The following is a 19,480-nucleotide window of genomic DNA, read 5'->3' on the forward strand; positions in this document are numbered from 1 at the left end:
ATTGAAGCACTATGTCCTCAAGATCACCCGAATAGTGCTTGTGGTTTCTGTAGGTGACCCTGAGGACACAGATAAACCTCCAAGTGCTTCAAGGACACGCTAAAAGGATGCAAATGACCAGCTGTCTGCCAGGAGTATAAATCCTTCCATTCCCCACTATCCTGTCAGAGCTGAAGAAGCTTCTTGGATGAGAAGCGAAACGTCTTCAAAGAAAAACCAAAAAGTTCTGTTGCCTCCTGAAAAAGCACCTTTGGGACAACCATGACCTGGATGACTGAGAATCTCTACACTGCCTTTTCAGTTTTGCATCACAATCGGATTCCAGCTTTTTGGGATGCAGGAATTGCTCATTGTGGATACTGAATGTGGCCACAAGATGGCAGCAAGATCTTGCTAATGATATCTGGCTTTGCATCCAATTGATTGGAGAAATAAATCGTGGATGTTTTTTTTTAGAACTTCTCATGGCACACACAACAGCGCGTGCCTTTAGCCTCAGGAAGTGTCCAAGATTCTCCTCATCTAAACAGGAACACCTGGATTTCAGATTATCTACTAATCACAGTCTTGGAATTAGCCAGGCATTATAAGAGGAGGGTTGGATTAGAACACAGCACAAGTAGCAAACGCTTCAGAGCAATGGTGAAATTCAAATTTTTTTTACTACCGGTTCTATGGGTGTAGTTTGGTGGCAGGGTGGATTTGATTTAAATCGAGTTGATTTAAATCATGATTTAAATCACTAGTAAAAAGACTTGATTTAAATCAACTCGATTTAAATCATAATTTTTAAAGAGCAACTGTCATCTCTGCTACTCCTTTGACCCGCTGTTGACTCACCGATAGTCCCAGTGTTGCAGAATATACAGCCTTGTGCTACATAACTAAGCTCCATTTCACGCTGAATAAACTAAATTATTTATGTATCTTAAATAGAAAACTATCTTACGATAGATTTTTACCCCAAAAGTTTTTTATTAAAATAAATTCAATAAAAATAAAAAAAATCTGATTTAAATAAAAAAAATCCGATTTAAATAAAAAAAATCTGTTTTTTTTTTATTTTTTTTAAAAAATCATTGATTTTTATCCACCCTGTTTGGTGGGCATGGCAGGGGAAGGATACTGCAAAATCTCCATTCCCTCCCCACTCTGGGGCCAGCCAGAGGTGGTATTTGCTGGTTCTCTGAACTACTCAAAATTTCCGCTACCAATTCTCAAAACTACTCAAAATTTCCGCTACCGGTAATCCAGAATCTGTCAGAATCTGCTGGATTTCACCCCTGCTTCAGAGCCATTGCTTCTATTCCTGGGCAACATTCAGCACTGAATCTGCCTTGAATCTGCCGTTGAAGGCAACCAGAACGTACAGCATACCCCCAATCTACTAAATTGAACTGTACCAAAGTTGATGAGCTGTTTATCTGTGAAGGATAAGACGGAGAATGCAGATGGTTGAATTTAGCCACGCAACTGTCTATCTACTAACCGTACAGATCTGAATATTGGGGCAGTTTTGCAACTTAACTCTTTGCCTGGTTGTAATACAATAGATGGCACAGACTGTTGCCCCCTGTCCACAAGCTTTTCTGGTTTGATTTTAGATGGATCGCAGAACTGTCATATTTGTTCTGAGAGATACCCGGAATGACAGCTCATACTCTGAATTCACACAACAGCTGAACCAGTGGTGAAATGTAAAATTTGTTACTACCGGTTCTGTAGGCATGACTTGATGGGGGTGGGGGGGTTAATATGACTGAGTGGGCATGGCCAACTTTTTTTTTTATTTAACTTTTAAAACCATTTTTTCTACAATCTCTTCGGCTGAAGAGGTTGTAAAAAAAAATGCTTTTAAAGCCTCTGACGATCCCAGCTGACTTGCCTGATTGGCAGAGACTTTTCTTTTTTTTTTTTAAAGCCTCTGATGATCCCAGCTGAGCCGGGTGATCATCAGAGGCTTTTTTTTTTACTTTTAAAAGCATTTTTTCGGCCAAAGAGGTTGTAGAAAAAATGCTTTTAAAAATAATTTTAAAAAAAGCCTCTGATGATTGCGCGTCTCAGCTGGGCAATGTGGGGGGACAGGGATTTTTGCTACCGGTTCTCTGAACCACCCGCCTCCGTCGCTACCAGATCAGGCGATCCGGTCCAAACCGGGAGCATTTCACCCCTGAGCCGAACCCAGGTTAAGAAACCAAACAGACTGACGTGTCAGTTGAGCATGTTGTATGGAACATTAGGCACAAAGGGGTTTCCATGCAGTTGTTGGTCACTCTTTGCAACATGCCAATTCTTACCCCGGCATTGGATATTCTCGGTGATGCCAAGCCGCCGTGGTGTTTCCTTGGAAGCCGAAGGGGTGTGGGGTGCTTTCCCCCAAAGTATATTCTGAAAGTCAAACAATGGAAAAACAAGAAGACGAATTGTTGGCGCCAATATGCTGACTCTATAAAGGGCTGTAAAGCACTGTGAAAGCGGTATATAAATCTAAGTGCTGGTGCTACCAGGGTGAGGAAAATTTTCAAAGGACTTAGAAACTTAAGGAAACATAGGGGCCAAAGATCATTAGGCTTGGCCTTGGACATGATGAGAGGAGGTACTTTATCCACAACTAGAAACCCTGGGTGGACCATACCTGATGGGGTGGAGGAGAGGAAGGGGTATCCTGGTAGCCCACGTCCAGGGAGACTTCCAGCGGGCAATACGGGAGCCAGGTTCTGAAGCCCAGGATACAACGGGCGCTGTGGGGAAAGAAAATCAGGTTGAAATCACCTCCTGTAATGTTTCTCATCTACTAACCCATCGAATGTTCTTTTCAATAGTGCAGGGGTCTCCAACCTTGGCAACTTTACGACTTGTGGACTTCAACTCCCAGAATTCCTCAGCCAGCGCAGCATGGCTGCGTAAAGTTGCCAAGGTTGGAGACCTCTGCAATAAAGGACAGTATCGTTGGAGAGAGAGAGAGTGGGGGGGGGGGAGAGAGAGAGAGTCATGCTGGCCACATGACCACGGAGACGTCTTGAGACAGCTCTGGCTCTTCAGCTTTGAAACGGAGATGAGCACCGCCCCCTAGAATCGGGAAAGACTAGCACATATGTGCGAGGGGAACCTTTACCTTTACCTATTAAGCGAACATTAAGTGGTTGTTAAGCAAAGGCTGCTGTCTCTAAACAAATCCTTTATACCCAAGGGGTATTATTTTTGCCAGAAATGAGAAACCAGCAAAAAAAAAAAAAAAGGGCAAAAATTGCATTTACATGACCACGGGACACTACAAACAGTCATAAATACAAACCAGTTGCCAAGCACCAAAAAATGCAATCACAGGACTGCAGGTGTGTGTGTGGCTGCCAGAACTTCAAAAACAGGTCATATAGGTAGTTGGGGTGAGGGTGAGGGGGCACTATGATTTGGAATGCCTGCTAAGCAACCAGTTGTTCAACGAGGACTACCTCTAATGCAGAAGAGATATATCCTATATCCAGGATATATCCTAAGGGTGAAATCTAAAATTTTTCCCTACCGGTTCTGTGGGCGTGGTGTGGCTTGGTGGGCATGGCAGGGGAAGGATACTGCAAAATCCCCATTCCCACCCCACTCTGGGGCCAGCCAGAGGTGGTATTTGCTGGTTCTCTGAACTACTCAAAATTTCCGCTACCGGTTCTCCAGAACCTGTCAGAACCTGCTGGATTTCACCCCTGGTATATCCTGTAAGAAAGGAAACGGGAATGATTGCCAAGCGTCCAAATTTTGATCACGTGGCCCTGGGGATGCTGCAACAGTCATGTGAAAAACGGTAATCGTAAGTCACTTCTTTCAGTGCCATTGCAATTTCGAAAGGTCACTAAATGAATGGCTGTAAATCGAGGACAAAGACTTGTTTGGATCATCTGATTCTCATTGGCTCAAGGTTGACTCCAGCCTTCCATCCTTCCGAGGTCAGTCAAATGAGGACCCAGATTATTGGGGGCAATAGGCGGACTCTAAAACGCTTAGAGGGGGCTGTAAAAGCACTGTGAAGCGGTATATACCGTATTTTTCGGAGTATAAGACGCACCTTTCCCCCCCCCAAAAAAGAGGGTGAGAATCTGGGTGCGTCTTATATTCTGAATGCCCAGCTTCTCAAACGGAGGTTTCAGAGGCTGAAAAAAGAATCAGAAAGGAAGCTTCAGAAAAGAAGCCCCCAAACAGAGCTTCAGAGGCTTTTTTTCTGAAGCTCTGTTTCAGAGGCTTTCAGAAGCAGGAAAAAAAGTTTTTTCTGAGTTTCAGAAAACTTCTGAAACAGAGTTTCAGAGGCTGAAAAAAAACCAAGGCACAGAGCTCACAACCAAGGAACCTGTCACTAAAATTCACCTCTGGGAACAGCTGATTGGGGGTATTCCAGGAGGCAGATCCACCTGCCAATCAGCTTTTTTCTTATTTTTCCTTCCCCAAAACTAAGGTGCGTCTTATACTCTGAAAAATACGGTAATGTTGTGGCCCCGCCCTCTGAGCCTATCCCATCGGAGGAAGAAAGCTCCGAGCATGAGGAAGAGGAGTCAGCCAGGCCTCCCTCTCCAGGCCCCTCCCCTCTGGCACTGTCTCAGGTGCCGGCCGAGGGAGAGGAGATTAGCAGGGAGACAGGTGTCTCGGATGAGAGTGAAGGAGAGACATCATTCCTGGACGCACGCCTCCGAAGGCGTGATAAACGATTGTAGCAGCTCAGGAGGCGTGCTAGGGATTAGAACTGAGTCACTGGACCACACCCCAGAGACTATATAATAGAGGGTGGTGGCCAGTGATCCCTGTGACGAACAAAAATAAACCTTGGATAGTCACTAAAGCCTCATCCGAAACTGCTGAGAGGAATATTTATTTTTGTTGGACTCTTGTACGCTGAGTATATTATCTTTCTGTTTCTGTGGAAATAAAGCACTTGGCAGACGGTGTGTATATCGCTGCCAAGTTGGAGATAAAGACCTGGGTGTGTGCCAAGTGCTTCCTTAACCCTCGGCTGGCTGTGTTTGTGTGTGTGTGTGGACGGGGACAGATCAGGTAAGTCTAAGTGCTATTGCCATCTACCCCTCCCAAAAGCAGAAGGATATTGTTGAGTTACTCACAGTGGATGCTAGATTGTTCCTGCTTGCAGAAAGCTGTCCTTCCACCCGACGGGAGTCAGACCCCAGGTAGAGCGGAGGAGGCGTTTTGCTCGACAACACCCGGCTGAGGTTGCTATGGGAGAAGATTGAGTACCCGATACCTGCAGAGTCAGAAAAGAGATAAAATTCAGGCTGGTGACAGCCCAGAAGACCCACAGCTCCTGATTACAGATTAACAGATTAACAGATTTCGAAGGGACCTTGTAGGTCATCTAGTCCAACCCCCCCAAGCAGGAGACCCTACACCATTTCTGACAAATGGCACTCCAGTCTCTTCTTGAAAGCCTCCAGTGATGAAGCTCCCACAACTTCCGAAGGCAACTTCTGTTCCATTGGTTTATTGTTCTTACTGTCAGAAAATGTCTCCTTATTTCCAGGTTGAATCTCTCCTTGATTAGTTTTCATCCATTATTCCTTGTCTGGCCTTTGGGTGCCTTGGAAAATAGCTTGACCCCCTCCTCTCTGTGGCAGCCCCTCAAATATTGGAAGACTGCTATCATGTCTCCCTTGGTCCTTTCTCTTCACTAGACTAGCCATGCCCAGTTCCTGCAACCGTTCTTCATATGTTTTAGCCTTCAGTCCCCTCATCATCTTTGTTGCTCTTCTCTGCACTCTTTCTAGAGTCTCAACATCTGGTGGGCTACAGCCTGTGGCCCACCACCAAAGCCCCATTCCTAGATCCCCTGCTTTACCACGATACTGATATGCAGTAGTATGGCTTGTCACTCAAGAAGGCAGGAAACCACCTTTTAAATAATTATTTAACATTCTGGGAGTTAAAATCCAGAAGTCCTAAAATTGTCAAGATTGGACACCCCTGGGCAGTCCCAGTTCCTTTAGGTCTTCTTCATAGGATTCAGATTCATAGAATATAGGATTTATCCAGGGGTGGGCTTCGAAAATCTTAGCAAGGGCTTCTCTGCCCTGTTGCTGGGTAGGCGTGGCCATGGTGGGTGTGGCTTAGTCGGCCTCCTGCACATGGGGGAGGGGGTGTTTTTCCCCTCCCCGGGCTCCGGAGGCTTTCCTTGAGCCTCTGGAAAGGCAAAAACAGCCTCCCCAAGCTCTGGAGGCCCTCTGGAGGCCGGAAACAGGACTGTTTCTGGCCTTCCCGAACTTCCAGTAGGCCCGTTTTTCACCCTCCCTGAGCCTCCGCATGCGCTCTGCACTTACCTACATCCAAAACAGGCCGTGTGGGGACTCCTGGGAGGGGTGGGGCAGGGTGGTCGGGGCGGGGCCAGCCAGGAATGGGATTTGGGGGTTCTCCGAACTGCACAGAATCTTAGCTAGAGGTTCTCCCAAACCCCTACGAACCCCCAGCAGCCCCACCCCTGGATTTATCTCTATTTTTGTTCTTTTTCTCTGCATGCTTTCCAGTTTCTCAGTGTCATTCTTACATTGTGGAGATGTGGACCTAGGATTCCAGCTGCAGTCTGACTAGTAAGAGGGAAACTGTCACCTCCCATCATCTCAACATTATGCAGGTAGTCCTTGACTTACAACAGCTCATTTAGTGACCGTTCAAAGTTGCAACGGCACTGAAAAAAGTGACTTAGGACCATTTTTCACATTTATTTATTTATTTATTTATTTATTTATTTATTTATTTATTTATTTATTTATTTATTTATTTATTTTTCATATTTCTATGCTGCCCACTCTCTGAGGACTCTGGGCAGCTTACAACAAAGACAGTATACTAAATAGCATATTGCTATCTGGGTCCTCATTTTACCCACCTCGGAAGGATGGAAGGCTGAGTCAACCTTGAGCCTGGTGAGATTTGATCTGCTGAACTAGCAGTCAGCTGAAGTAGCTGCAGTACAGCACTCTAACCACTGCGCCACCTCGGCTCTTACGACCTTTGCGGCATCTCCCATGGTCACGTGATCAAAATTCAGATGCTTGGCAAGTGGTTTGTATTTATGACCTTTGCTGTGTCCTGAGGTCATGTGATCCCCCTTTTGTGACCTTCTAACAAGCAAAGCCAATGGGGAAGCCAGGTTCACTTAACAACCAGGTTACTAACTTATCAATGGCAGGGATTCACTTAACAACGGTGGCAAGAAAGGTTGTACAATGGGGCGAAACTCACTTAACAAATGTCTCATTTAACAACAGAAATTTTGGGCTCAATTGTGGTTGTAAATCGAGGACTACCTGTACCTCTGTTGATGCAGCCCAAGCCATAAGTTGAGAGCGACCTGTTGTCAGGCCTGGAAGCCATCTTTTTCGTTGGAGCTTCAGGCCTGCCACATTTCCTACTGTGGGAAACTGGGAGGGGGGATTGTATGGAGCCAGGGTGATATATAGTCATAATAACATTCCTTTCTCAGAGAGTCAAGGACATCTTGCCCTGCACCTGGAGGGATATGACTGGGAGGCATCTCCAGTTGGGACGGTGCTTTGATTGGACCATGTGCTGGTCATGTGGGTGTTGGGCAGGGACTTGGACTTTCCTTTGGATGGGGAAAACCTGGAAACTTTCAGATTCGGGTTTTGTGCCAATATGACATCTCTAATAAAATGAAACTTTGAGGAAGCTCAAGCCTTGGAGTTTTCTTTCATTGGGGGTGTTACTTGGAACCCTGACACCTGTACTTGGTCTTAGGCAGGGGTGGGTTCTAAATTTTTTTACTACCGGTTCTGTGGGCGTGGCTTATTTTGTGGGCGTGGCTTGATGGTCATGTGACAATTATTTAGGATTTAGCAGAGGTGCTGGTCTACCAGGCTTTTAACTGCTTGCAGAACTGTACCAATCTACCCAATTATTTTTGCAGGCACTGGTCTACCCATTTATTTTTGCAGGCACTGATCTACTCATGTATTTTTGCAGGCACTGATCTACTCATGTATTTTTGCAGGCACTGGTCTACTCATTTGTTTTCTTTTAACACTGATCAGCTGTAGGGCGGCCCTTTGAAGCCCCGCGACAAGAGTTTAAATAGTTTTTTTCCCTCTAGCCATCAGCTGGGACTCAGGAGGCAGCAATAGATTGGGGGTGGGGCCAAATAAAAGGTAAGAATAATGTGGGAGGGGTGCGGGGGGGGCAGAACCGGTTCGGTGACGTCATATCGTCACCGCTACCGACTCAGCCGAACCGGACTGAACCGGGAGGAACCCACCACTGGTCGTAGGTTCAGGATTACCTGTACTCGGAGAGGTGAAACCCAAAGATTTCCTACAGGCTCCTATGGGAATGACACAGGGGTGAAATCCAGCAGGTTCTGACAGGTTCTGGAGAACCGGTAGCGGAAATTTTGAGCAGTTCGGAGAACCAGCAAATACCACTTCTGGCTGGCTCCAGAGTGGGGTGGGAATGGAGATGTTCCAATATCCTTCGCCCAGGAGTGGGAAGGGAATGGAGATTTTGCAGTATTCTTCCCCTGCCACACCCACCAAGTCACGCCCACAGAACCGATAGTAAAAAAAAAATTGGATTTCACCACTGGAATGTCATACCTGGTCCAAGGGTTGCTGGGGATCGCACCGAAGGGAAGGCTGGCTTGGGAAGAGTTGGCTTGAACTGCTGAAGACGGCTCTGTTGAACAGGAGATTCGCCTGAATTGCTTGCCCCACCTTCACCTCCGGATGGGGGAGTTCCCATGGATGCCCCCTCGAGGCTAGACAGGGAAGCGGCCGACTGCAAGGAAAAGAGAACATCAAAAATGATCATGAGGGAAAAAGTTGATTATTTGGGCTCTTTTGGGTTAGAATGGAATGAGCCTGTTTGCTGAGGACATCCTGGGAAAACCTGTTGAAAATCTCCTTCTATATCAGGGGTGTCAGCATTCCGAGTAACGCACCCATTGAAAGCACAACTCCGAGGCAGGTAGATTCCTGAAAGGATATGCTTATTGGATACATCATATCGGCACAGCCGGTGAAAACCAACTCTGACAGTTCCCGCAGTTTTCACCTAATTAAATAAATCAAACTCCCCCTTCCCAGGTGTCACCGGTCACATTGTCCAATGAAGATGGAAGGCAGGCTCCTCTCCTCTTTCAACGGCCACCTGTTTCAATGACCTTGGTTCCCACAAGAAAACATTTTGTTTCGACTGGAGCCGGGCTATCTACTTCCCTCCCCCCTTCCCCCTTTTTGGCTTCGTGACAACTATGAGGCAGCACAAGATGGCTTCAGCCAGTTTCGCTTCAGAGTTGACAAGGGGTGTCCAACCTTGGCAACTTTAAGAGTTGTGGACTTCAAGGCCCAGAATTCCCCAGCCTTTTGTTGTTTGTAAAGTGAAGTATAGCACATTCAAAATTAAGCCTGTGTCAGAAACTTCGCTCCTGCGCTTTGCAATTGTTCAATGCCAGCCAGTCATGGACCCCGAAGGAGGGTGGAAGGGAGAGTGGACGCTAGGGGGAAAGTGAAACTGATGGAAATAAACATGTCTCGTCACTTCCCGCCTGGACTATTGTAATGCTCTCTACATGGGGCTCCCCTTGAGGAGCACCCGGAGGCTCCAACTGGCGCAGAGTGTGGCCGTGTGGGTGGTAATGGGAGCAACATGTAACACCTCTCCTGCGCGAGCTGCACTGGCTCCCGGTGGGCTTCCGGGTGGGCTTCAAGATTTTGGTTACCACCTTTAGAGAACTCCATGGCTTAGGACCTGGTTACCTACGGGACCGCCTACTACCACCAATAGCCTCCCACCGGCCGGTACGCTCTCATAGAGAGGGACTCCTCCGGGTGCCGTCAGCCAAACAATGTCGACTGGCGGCCCCTAGGGCGAGAGCCTTCTCTGTGGGGGCACCTACTGTCTGGAATGAGCTCCCCCCAGAGATACGGAGGATCCCGGATCTGCGCACCTTCCGCCACGCTTTGAAGAACTTTTTATTCCACCAGGCGGGCCTGGCCTAATCTTTTCCCTCTTTTCTTTTTAATATGCAAATTTTAATCTGTTTTTTAAATGACTGGGGTGTTTTAATTTGTCTGGGCCAAATTGTTTAATTTGATTTTATTCTGTTTTTAAATTTTGTATTTATGTATTTTACTGTTTGGCTGTTCACCACACTGAGTCCTTCGGGAGTAGGGCGGTATACAAATCCAATAAAGATAAAGATAAAGATGCCTCAAGGCCGTTTCTCTGGGAGAAGAAAGAATGCAGCCGCAGGAGTGACTGCTTCAAAAACGTCTCTTTTAAAACTGATTGGACATTGGGGTGGGGAAGACAGGAATGGGAAGTGTTTGGAAGGGAAAAGTTATACCTAGGGATTTGGCCCATGAACCTCAGTTCTGGCTTTGCTTTACTGTATATCATTGACTTTTATCACTGCTAATATCACTGCTTTACTGTACTGTAATCCACTTGACCTTTAGTAAACGATACCTTTCTCAACAAATGGGAGTCAAGGATGGTTCTTACTTGAAGGTGCATGTTGAGGAAGGACTGGCAGCGTGGATAAACACAGGAAGCCCTCGAGTTACGACCACAATTGAGCTCAGCATTTATGTTGCTAAGTGAAACACTTGTTAAGTGAGTTTGCCCCATTTTACAACTCTTCTTCCCACAGTCGTTAAGCGAATGACTGCCGTTGTTAAGTTAGTAACATGGTTGTTAAGCAAATCTGGATTTCCCTATTGACTTTGCTCGTCAGAAGGTCGCAAAAGCGGATCATGTGACAACCCCCCCCCCCCGGGACACTGCAACCATCATAAATATGAACCACTTGCCAAACATCTGAATTTTGATCACGTGATCATGGGGATGCTGTGACGGTTGTGTGAAAAGTGAGAAAAATGGTCATTTTTCAGCGCCGATGTAAGTTTGAATGGTCACTAAATGAACTGTTGTAAATTGGGGACTACGTGTACTTTCAATCTGGACTCAATTCAATGTGTATTGGTCAATCCAAAGAGCTCACATGGAAAAACCTACAGGGATTTACGTATAAAATTCTCCTCATCTGTGCACGATATACATTTTTCATATGACTTGCAACTTTCTGGCAAGCAATTTCTCCCACAACAATGCGTTCTATCCTTTATGGCTACCAATATATGCATTTTAAAACATCAGTTCCATTTATACTTTGAAACTGGTGAGTCAGTTGCCACATTTAGAAAAATAAAAAGTGAGCACATTTCTTGGCCAGCCTATTGAAAGTCTGTTCCAATCTGGCTGGAAGCATTTTTTTATGACAATTCCGGAAGTTTTCCAAGCTGAGTTTGGAACCGTTCCAATCCAAAATGCTCAAAATAGTATCTGAATCCTTCTACTACTCAGTCAAAACAATCCTTTCTGGGAGATAAGGGCTTGGGCAGATATTTTGGGAACTAGGCAGTGGAAGAGGGTAGAGGTGGGAGAAATACCCAGATTGAACAGCCAAGAAGCAGATTCTGACAGAGATAGAGATCCAGGAGAGGAATTTGGGGGGCAAGTTAAAAAAAAAAAAAGCATAGCAATTAAAGTACTGAAGCGGGCAAGGGACGATGGATAGATGATTTTTCTTCTCTGTTGTTGTTTTGATTTGCTTTTCCTTTTCTCTCTCTCTATTTTATTTTCTTTTTTTTTTAGGTAGGTGACATGATTAGAAGCTAGGTAGGATAGAAAGAAAATGTTTTTTAGTAAAAGGTGATACGATTAAAAGTTGGAATAAGTGATAGAAATAAGAGAAGGGGGAATGTTAGTGTATACTTTTATATAATAAAACAAAAGTAACACTAAGAGAAAACATGGAATAATCGAATAATGACAGATTGCAACTTATTATAATTGTGTATCATTATTAGAAATATATATGTTGATTGAATCTAATAATTATGATTAATTTTACTAGTTTTATTTGTATTAGAATGTTGGACACCCGGGTGACAGACTGTTCATGCATTGATTTGATATGTTTGTAAAAAATAAAAAACTTTTTAAAAAAACACAATCCTTTCCAAATGTTTGACAGTAGTTTGCATTCAACCTATTTGGCCCACCTCTACTATATATTTTTAAAAAAGCATTTCGAATGCTTTAGGGGCAAATGAATGGAATATTCATAGCAAGACCTGTACAGGTATTTCTTAACTTACAACCATATTTGAGCCCAAAATTTCTGTTGCTAGTATAGCGAACTTTGCCCCATTTTACGACCGTTCCTGCCACAGTTGTTAACTGAATCACTGGAATTGTCAAGCCGGTTACACAGTCATTAAGTGAATCTGGCTTCCCCATTGACTTGGTTCGTCAGAAGGTCGCAAAAAGTGATCATATGACCTCGGGACACTGCAACCGTCATAAATATGGGTCAGTGGCAAACATCTGAATTTTGCTCATGTGACCATGGGGATGCTGCAACAGTCACAAGTGTGAAACACGGTCATAAGTCACTTTTTTCAATGCTGTTGTAACTTCAAACAATCATTAAATGAACTGTTGCAACTGGAGGCAGTTTTTTTCATCCAAAGCAATACTCACACTAAGTTTTGGCCGGACTAATCTAAGGTCCATGCCTTCATCAAGCTGCCTCAGTTTCTCAGCTGGGTCCAAAGCATCTACGAGATCCATTTCTGCACCTTCGAAGCCCAAACCTTTTCGTTTCAGGGTCTGCACAGATTTAAATACATTAATAATATATATATGTGAAATCAAACAAATATAATGCCATTAAATAAAGCCAATCTGAACTGCAGTTGAGTTACATGCCAAATTTGTGTTTGGCTTATACACTTAATCTTCGATTTATGACTGCAACTGAACCAGGAATTATAGTTGTAACTCATAGTAGTCATTAAGTGGGTCACCATATGACCACACCTGATTTTATTATTTTTTATGCAGTGGTCATGAAGTAACTGTGGTTGTTGTTAAATAAATGTTGCTTATTTGTACCCTATGACTATCATTAAGTGTTGTATCTTATGATTCTTGACGAATGTATCTTTTCTTTTATGTACTCTGAGAACATATGCACCAAAGACAAATTCCTTGTGTGTACAATCACACTTGGCCAATAAAAATTCTATTCTATTCTGTTCTGTTCTGTTCTGTTCTGTCATTACCTGTATTCCCCAATAGATAGAAAGCCTTTTAAAGATTTACAACATTCATTTCAACAGAATAACAGAGTTGGAAGGAACCTTGGAGGTCTTCTACTCCAACCCCCTGCTTAGGCAGGAAATCCTATACCTGTGATGGCGAACCCATGGCACGCGTGCCACAGGTGGCACACGGAGCCATATTGGTGGGCACGCGAGAGTTGCCCTAGCTCAGCTCCAGCATGCATGTGCACGCTGGCCAGCTGATTTTTGGGCCTTCTGTGCCCACCGGAAGTCGGTAAACGGGCTGTTTCCGGCCTCCAGAAGGCCACCGGTGGGGTGGGGAAGGCTGTTTTTGCCCTCCCCAGGCTCCTAGAAAGCCTCTGGAGCCTAGGCAGGGCAAAAAACAGGCCTACTGTGCCCACCGTGCAATCATATGCCAAAAGTGGGGGGAGCATGGGGGGGTCTACGCCCATGCGTGGGGGGGCAGGGCACATAGAATTATGGGTGTGGGCACGTGCGCGCGCAACTATCCTGCACTCCCCCAGCTTTTGGCACGCGATGGCAAAAAGCCATCACTGTCCTATCCCCTTTCAGACAAATGGCTGACCAATCTATGTCATTGGTTTTGATGGGAGTAGTTTTGGAGCGGTCTGTCATATACACTGACAGGGCAAGCCACTAGAATATAAACTGAGAGCAAACCCCACTCCTTACTAGCACTGATGCTGTTACCTAGTTTGGGCAATGAAACATCTGCCAGAAAATAACCAAGCTCAGAGATCACTCTCTTTTCAATCCTGAGCTACAAAGATTCTACTTTAATGGTCATTAAGCGAGGAGCATCTATTACAGTGGCTTCAATATGTCTGTGTTTCTAACACAGAGGAGCTAAATGGTAGGGCAAATTATACACGAACACACATGTATAGTTTGCCAACTTTAAGAATTTAGACCTTAATGCATGAAATTCATTATTTTAAAAAAAGATGGATTTGATATTGAACGAAGAACAGTGGTGAAATCTAAAATTTGTTACTACCGGTTCTGTGGGCATGGCTTGGTGGTGGTGGGGTAATGTGACTGGGTGGGCGTGGCCTTTTTTTTTTTTACTTTTAAAACCATTTTTTCTACAGCCTCTTCGGCGAAGTGGTTGTAAGGCTTTCAAAAGGCTCTGACGATCCCAGCTGCGTTGCCTGATCAGCAGAGACTTTTTTTCTTTTAAATGCTTCTAACGATCAGGCAACTCAGCTTGGATCGTCAGAGGCATTTAAAAGAAAAAAAGGGTTTTTTTCTTTTAAATACCTCTGACGATCCAAGCTGAATTGCTTGATTGGCAGAGGCATTTAAAAGAAAAAAAGCCTCTGCCGATCAGGCAACTCAGCTTGGCTCATCAGAGGCATTTAAAAGAAAAAAAGGGTTTTTTTTCTTTTAAAAGCCTTTGAGGATCCCAGCTGAGGAGCGCGATCATCAGAGGCTTTTTTTTTTTACTTTTAAAAGCACTTTTTCGGCCGAAGAGGTTGTAGAAAAAATGCTTCTAAAAGTAAAAAAAAAGCCTCTGATGATTGTGCGGCTCAGCTGAGAAGGGGGGGGGCAGGGATTTTTGCTACCAGTTCTCCGAACCACCCGCCTCCATCAATACCGGATTGGGCGATCCGGTCCAAACCGGGAGCATTTCACCCCTGACGAAGAGAATATTTTTAGCTCAAGATTGGACTGTGGGGCTGTTGACAATCTCTAAGGTTGGTTGTTGCCACTTATTTGTCAGTGATGAAAGGAATAGCAATAGCACTTAGACTTATATACCGCTTCCCAGTGCTTTTACAGCCCTCTCTAAGTGGTTTACAGAGTCAGCATCTTGCCCCCAACAATCTGGGTCCTCATTTTACCAACCTCGGAAGGATGGAAGGCTGAGCCAACCTTGAGCCTGGTGAGGATTGAACTGCTGGCAGTGAGCAGAGTCAGCCTGCAATACTATTATTATTATTATTATTATTATTAATTAAATTTCTATACCGCCCTTCTCCAAATAGGACTCAGGGCGGTGTACAGCCAAGGTAAAAACGGAGCATACAAAATTTAAAAACAGTATTAAAATAATTAAATATTTTGGCCGTAAATTAAAACAACCCAATTTAAAATCAATTTAAAATTTAACTCAAGCCAGCTTTCTAACCACTAGCTTTCTAACCACTGTGCCACCACAGCTCTTGACATTTACCTGGTGGGGTTAATGACTCCCTACTAGCACTGATACCGTATTTGGGTAATGAAACGTCTACAAGAAAATAACTATGATTAGAGAGCACCAAGAACCCCACAGATGGTTTCTGATGTCCCAAAATCCAACGAGCACTTTGAGGAAGCTGAATTTCAGGAGTTTGTAGAGCTTCTCAGTCATCCAGGTCATGGTTGTCCCAAATGTGCTTTTCTCCAAGAGGCAACTGGACTTTCTTGTTTTTTCTTTTGAAGACATTTCGCTTTTCATCCAAGAAATTTCTTCAGCTCTGACAGGATAGTGGGGAATGGAAGGATTTATATTCCTTGCAGACAGGATACAAATCAGGGGTGAAATCTACTTATCTTCCCTACCGGTTCGGAAGTGCACGCGCACGTGGGAAACCCTCTGCGCCAGGGGTGGATTCTACTTACCTTTACTACCGGTTCGCATCGGGAGCGCATGCGCAGATCACCTATGATGGCACCTGGGTCGGTGGGAGGAGCCTCCTGCCGGTTTTACTACCGGTTATTGAGAACCGGTCCAAACCGGGGGCAACCCACCACTGCTCTGCGCATGCTCAAACCCTTCTGTGCATGTGCAGAGGATAAAAAACAGGTTACTTCCTGCTTAAAACCAGGAAGTAACGACGACCAAGCAGGTGGGCGGAGCCTCGCGCTGCCATTGCAACTGGTTCTCCGAACCACCCGCCGTCATCATTACCGGTTCCGCCGAACCGGTCTGAACCAGTAACATTTCACCCCTGATACAAATCCTTCCATTCCTGTCAGAGCTGAAGAAGCTTCTTGGATGAGAAACGAAACGTCTTCAAAAGAAAAAAGCAAGAAAGTCCAGTTGCCTCCTGCAAAAAGCATCTTTGGGAGTGAATTTCAAGAGCCCTCCCATGTTTTACCTCCAGAATATCCGAGTTGGTTCGGCTCTCGTGGGGCTCGCTGTACTCCGTGTACTTCAGCAGAACCTTGTCCATGTCTGTGCTGGCATACTGGAAGAGCCTGTTGGTGCTGTTGAAAATGATCAGGGCGATTTCACAGTCACAAAGGACGCTCAACTCATAGGCCTTTTTCATCAACCCGAATTTTCTCTTGGTGAAAGTGACCTAAAAACGGCAGGAGAAACAAAATACAGGAAGTCCTCGACTTGCAACCACAACTGAGCCCCAAATTTCTGTCGCTGAGCGAGACGCTTGTTAAGTGAAGTTGGCCGCCTTTTACAACCCTTCTTGCCACGGCTGTTAAGTGAATCATTGCAGCTCTTAAGTTAGTAATACAATTGCTGAGTGAATGTGGCTTTGCTGCTTTGAAGGTCGCAAAAGGGGAATCGCATGAGCCCCGGGACGCTGCAACCGTCATAAATATGAGTTAGTTGCCAAATGTCTGAACTTTGATCACGTGACCATGGGGATGCTACAACGGTCGTAACAGTGAAAAACAGACGTAACCGTCACTTTTTTTCAGTGCCCTTGGTAACTTTGAACAGTCACTAAATGAACTGTTGTAAGTCGAGGACTACTTGTAAGAAGAAGGGCAGATTTGGCCAAATTGCCACTGGGGCCAGGAACTATAGACTCATCTGGCACTCAGTTTCTGTCAACTCAAAGGCTCTAGTCCAGAGGTGTCAAACTCAAGGCCTGAGGGCCGGATCCGGCCCGTGAGGTGCTTAGATTTGGCCCATGGGGCCACCCTGGAAACGGCAAAGGACCGGCCCGCGGTGCCTCTGCGGGTGAAAACAGAGCTCAGACGGTTGCAGGATGCCATCACAGCCAAAAACTGAGCCATGCCCCCCCTGCCCACATCCCCTGCCCCCCCCCGGACGTCAAACACAATTCTGATACAGCTCTCAATGAAATCGAGTTTGACACCCCTTACTCTACTTCCTCCTTAAGCCCTCCGTAATGTCATTCAGGTCCTTCTTTTTCCTGCTCTTCCTTTGCTTCAGGCAGTTTTGGGCCTGCATTCCTCAGCCGTGGAGCTAAGGCAGGCCGCTGATGGCTGTGACATAACTGTCATCTCTGCCCCTGAGAAACTCTGGTTCTCGAGTTAACTCCCGAGGACAAAATGAGAACTGAAAAGGGTGTAGATTGAGATATGTCTCATTTTATCCCCAAACAATCCTGTGAGAAAGCTGGACTAAGAAAAAAAGTATTACCCAAAGTCACTTAATGTTTGTGGTTAAGTGGGTGGCACGCAACAAGTATAATGAGTCAGCAATTTTTAAAACCTTTTCCTTTCTGATAAAGCTCTTTATCTTCTTCTTTATCTTTCCTCTCTTCCCTTTTTCCTTTTCCCCTTTCCTTTTTTCCCTTCCTTTCTTTTCCTCCCTCCCTCCCTTTCCTTTCCTTCTCTTTTCCTCCTTCCTTCCTCCATCTCTCCCCCTTCCTTCCCCTCTATTCCTCCTTCCTTCCTTCCTCTCTCCTTCCTTCCCCTTTTCCCTCCCTCTTTCTCTTCCTTCATCCCCCTTCTTTCCTTCTTTCCATTCATCTCTCCCTCCCTCCCTCCCTCCTTTTTCTTTCTTTCCTTCTTTTTCCTTTCTTTTTCTTCTTTCTTTCCCTTTCATTCTTCCTTCCTTCCCTCCCTCCCTCCCCTTCCTTCCTCCCTTTCCTTTCTTCCTCCTTTTCCCTTCCCCTTCTTTAAGATGGTCCTCCTCTGACAGCCACTTGACTTTTTCAATGGCTATTTCAATTTAAAAAGTCTCCCCAAGTTGGCTACAGATGATGGTCAGAGGGCCATCTGATTGCTAGTCCCCTTCTGCTTAGGAGGCACTTACTTGCCGGTTCCGTTGGTCCAAGATTCGGCTAATCTGTATCTTTTTTCGGCCCATTGCAGTCCGGGTGGGTGGGTGGGTGGGTGAAAGAGCTTCCCTAAGATGGAAAAAAAAAGGGGGGAGTTATTTGTGTATTCAGGAGTTTTTACAAGGGCAAAAAACAGATTTGAAGTCAGAGTTGAATCTAGTTCCAAATCAGCTTCATCATCACGGCTCCTACTCTGTGAATCTGGAGATTTTTCACATTTTCTGGAAGTCCAAGGGATATTTTTAGCTGTTGCATGAACTGCTGATCCTAAAGGAGGGAGAAAGGAGTCACGTAGCCACGAAGTCCATTTCAAATCACTTTAAAACCATGATTGCAAAATTAGTCTGTAACCTGGGATTACTCCAACTCTGGAGGCACCAGACCAATAAGTCTTCTCATTCTGACCTGCTGCTCACAAACAAGCCTCAAAATCAGCAACAGTCAGTTTTTCCATTCCTCTGCCATCAATAAAACATGATTTCAATGGGCTGCATTAAAATAAGCGAGTACATAAAGAAACTTTTAAAAAAGGACTGCCTTAGGAAGCTGGCAACTGGCAGTGACGATTGCACTGTCCCAGGCTCATGTAACCTTCCCAGCCGGCTACTGACAAGTAAAGTCAATGGCGGAAGCCAGATTCGCTTAACAACCACAACAATTCACTTACCGACTGCAATGATTCACTTAACAACGGTGGCAAACAAGGTCGTGAAACGGGGCGAAACTCACTTAACTGTCTTGTTTAGCAATGGAAATTTTGGGCTCAATTGTGGTCATAAGTTGAGGACTACCTGTATACAGTGGTGGGATTCAGCCGGTTCGCACCACTTCGGGAGAATCGGTTGTTAACTTTCTGAACAGTTTGGCAAATTGGTTGTTGGCAGAAATCATTAGGGCAGAGAACTGATTGTCAAATTACTTGAATCCCACCACTGCCTGTATACTATAACTATTACTATGCAGGTAGTCCTTGACTTACAACAGTTTGTTTAGTGACCATTCGAAGTTACAACAGCACTGAAAAATGTGACATACTGTATGTCCATTTTTCACAATTTGCAGCGCCCCCCACGATCACGTGATCAAAATTTGGATGCTTGGCAACTGGTACCTATTTATGACTGTCTCCCAAGGTCCTGTGATCCCTTCTTATGACTTTCTGACAAGCCAAGTCCATAGCGAAGCCAGATTCACATAACAACCGGCTTAGTAAATTTTCAACTGCAGTTGATTCACTTAACAACTGAGGCAAGAAAGGTCGTAAAACAGAACAAACCCCATTTAACAAATGTATCCGTTTACAACAGGTATCTTGGGCTCAATTGCGGCCGTAAGTCGAGGACT

At 45.0% G+C, this 19,480-nt stretch overlaps 1 protein-coding gene across 1 annotated transcript in view; it reads right to left on the minus strand.

Moving 5' to 3' along the window:
- MEF2B (myocyte enhancer factor 2B) overlaps nucleotides 1-19,480 on the minus strand; it is a 62,351-nt gene that overhangs the window by 4,665 nt on the left and 38,206 nt on the right. Inside the window, exons 2-8 of the mRNA XM_034442513.3 lie at nucleotides 18,112-18,205; nucleotides 16,241-16,444; nucleotides 12,550-12,678; nucleotides 8,598-8,778; nucleotides 5,100-5,239; nucleotides 2,636-2,741; nucleotides 2,298-2,388 (exon numbers count right to left, since the gene is read on the minus strand). Of these exons, the coding sequence (XP_034298404.1) occupies nucleotides 2,298-2,388; nucleotides 2,636-2,741; nucleotides 5,100-5,239; nucleotides 8,598-8,778; nucleotides 12,550-12,678; nucleotides 16,241-16,444; nucleotides 18,112-18,165 (905 nt within the window). The 5' untranslated portion in view covers nucleotides 18,166-18,205. The remainder of the gene's footprint in view (nucleotides 1-2,297; nucleotides 2,389-2,635; nucleotides 2,742-5,099; nucleotides 5,240-8,597; nucleotides 8,779-12,549; nucleotides 12,679-16,240; nucleotides 16,445-18,111; nucleotides 18,206-19,480) is intronic.

The sequence above is a fragment of the Pantherophis guttatus genome, chromosome 1 (genome assembly GCF_059756535.1).
Source record: "Pantherophis guttatus breed Tessera chromosome 1, ASM5975653v1, whole genome shotgun sequence".
NCBI classification, from domain to species: domain Eukaryota; kingdom Metazoa; phylum Chordata; class Lepidosauria; order Squamata; family Colubridae; genus Pantherophis; species Pantherophis guttatus.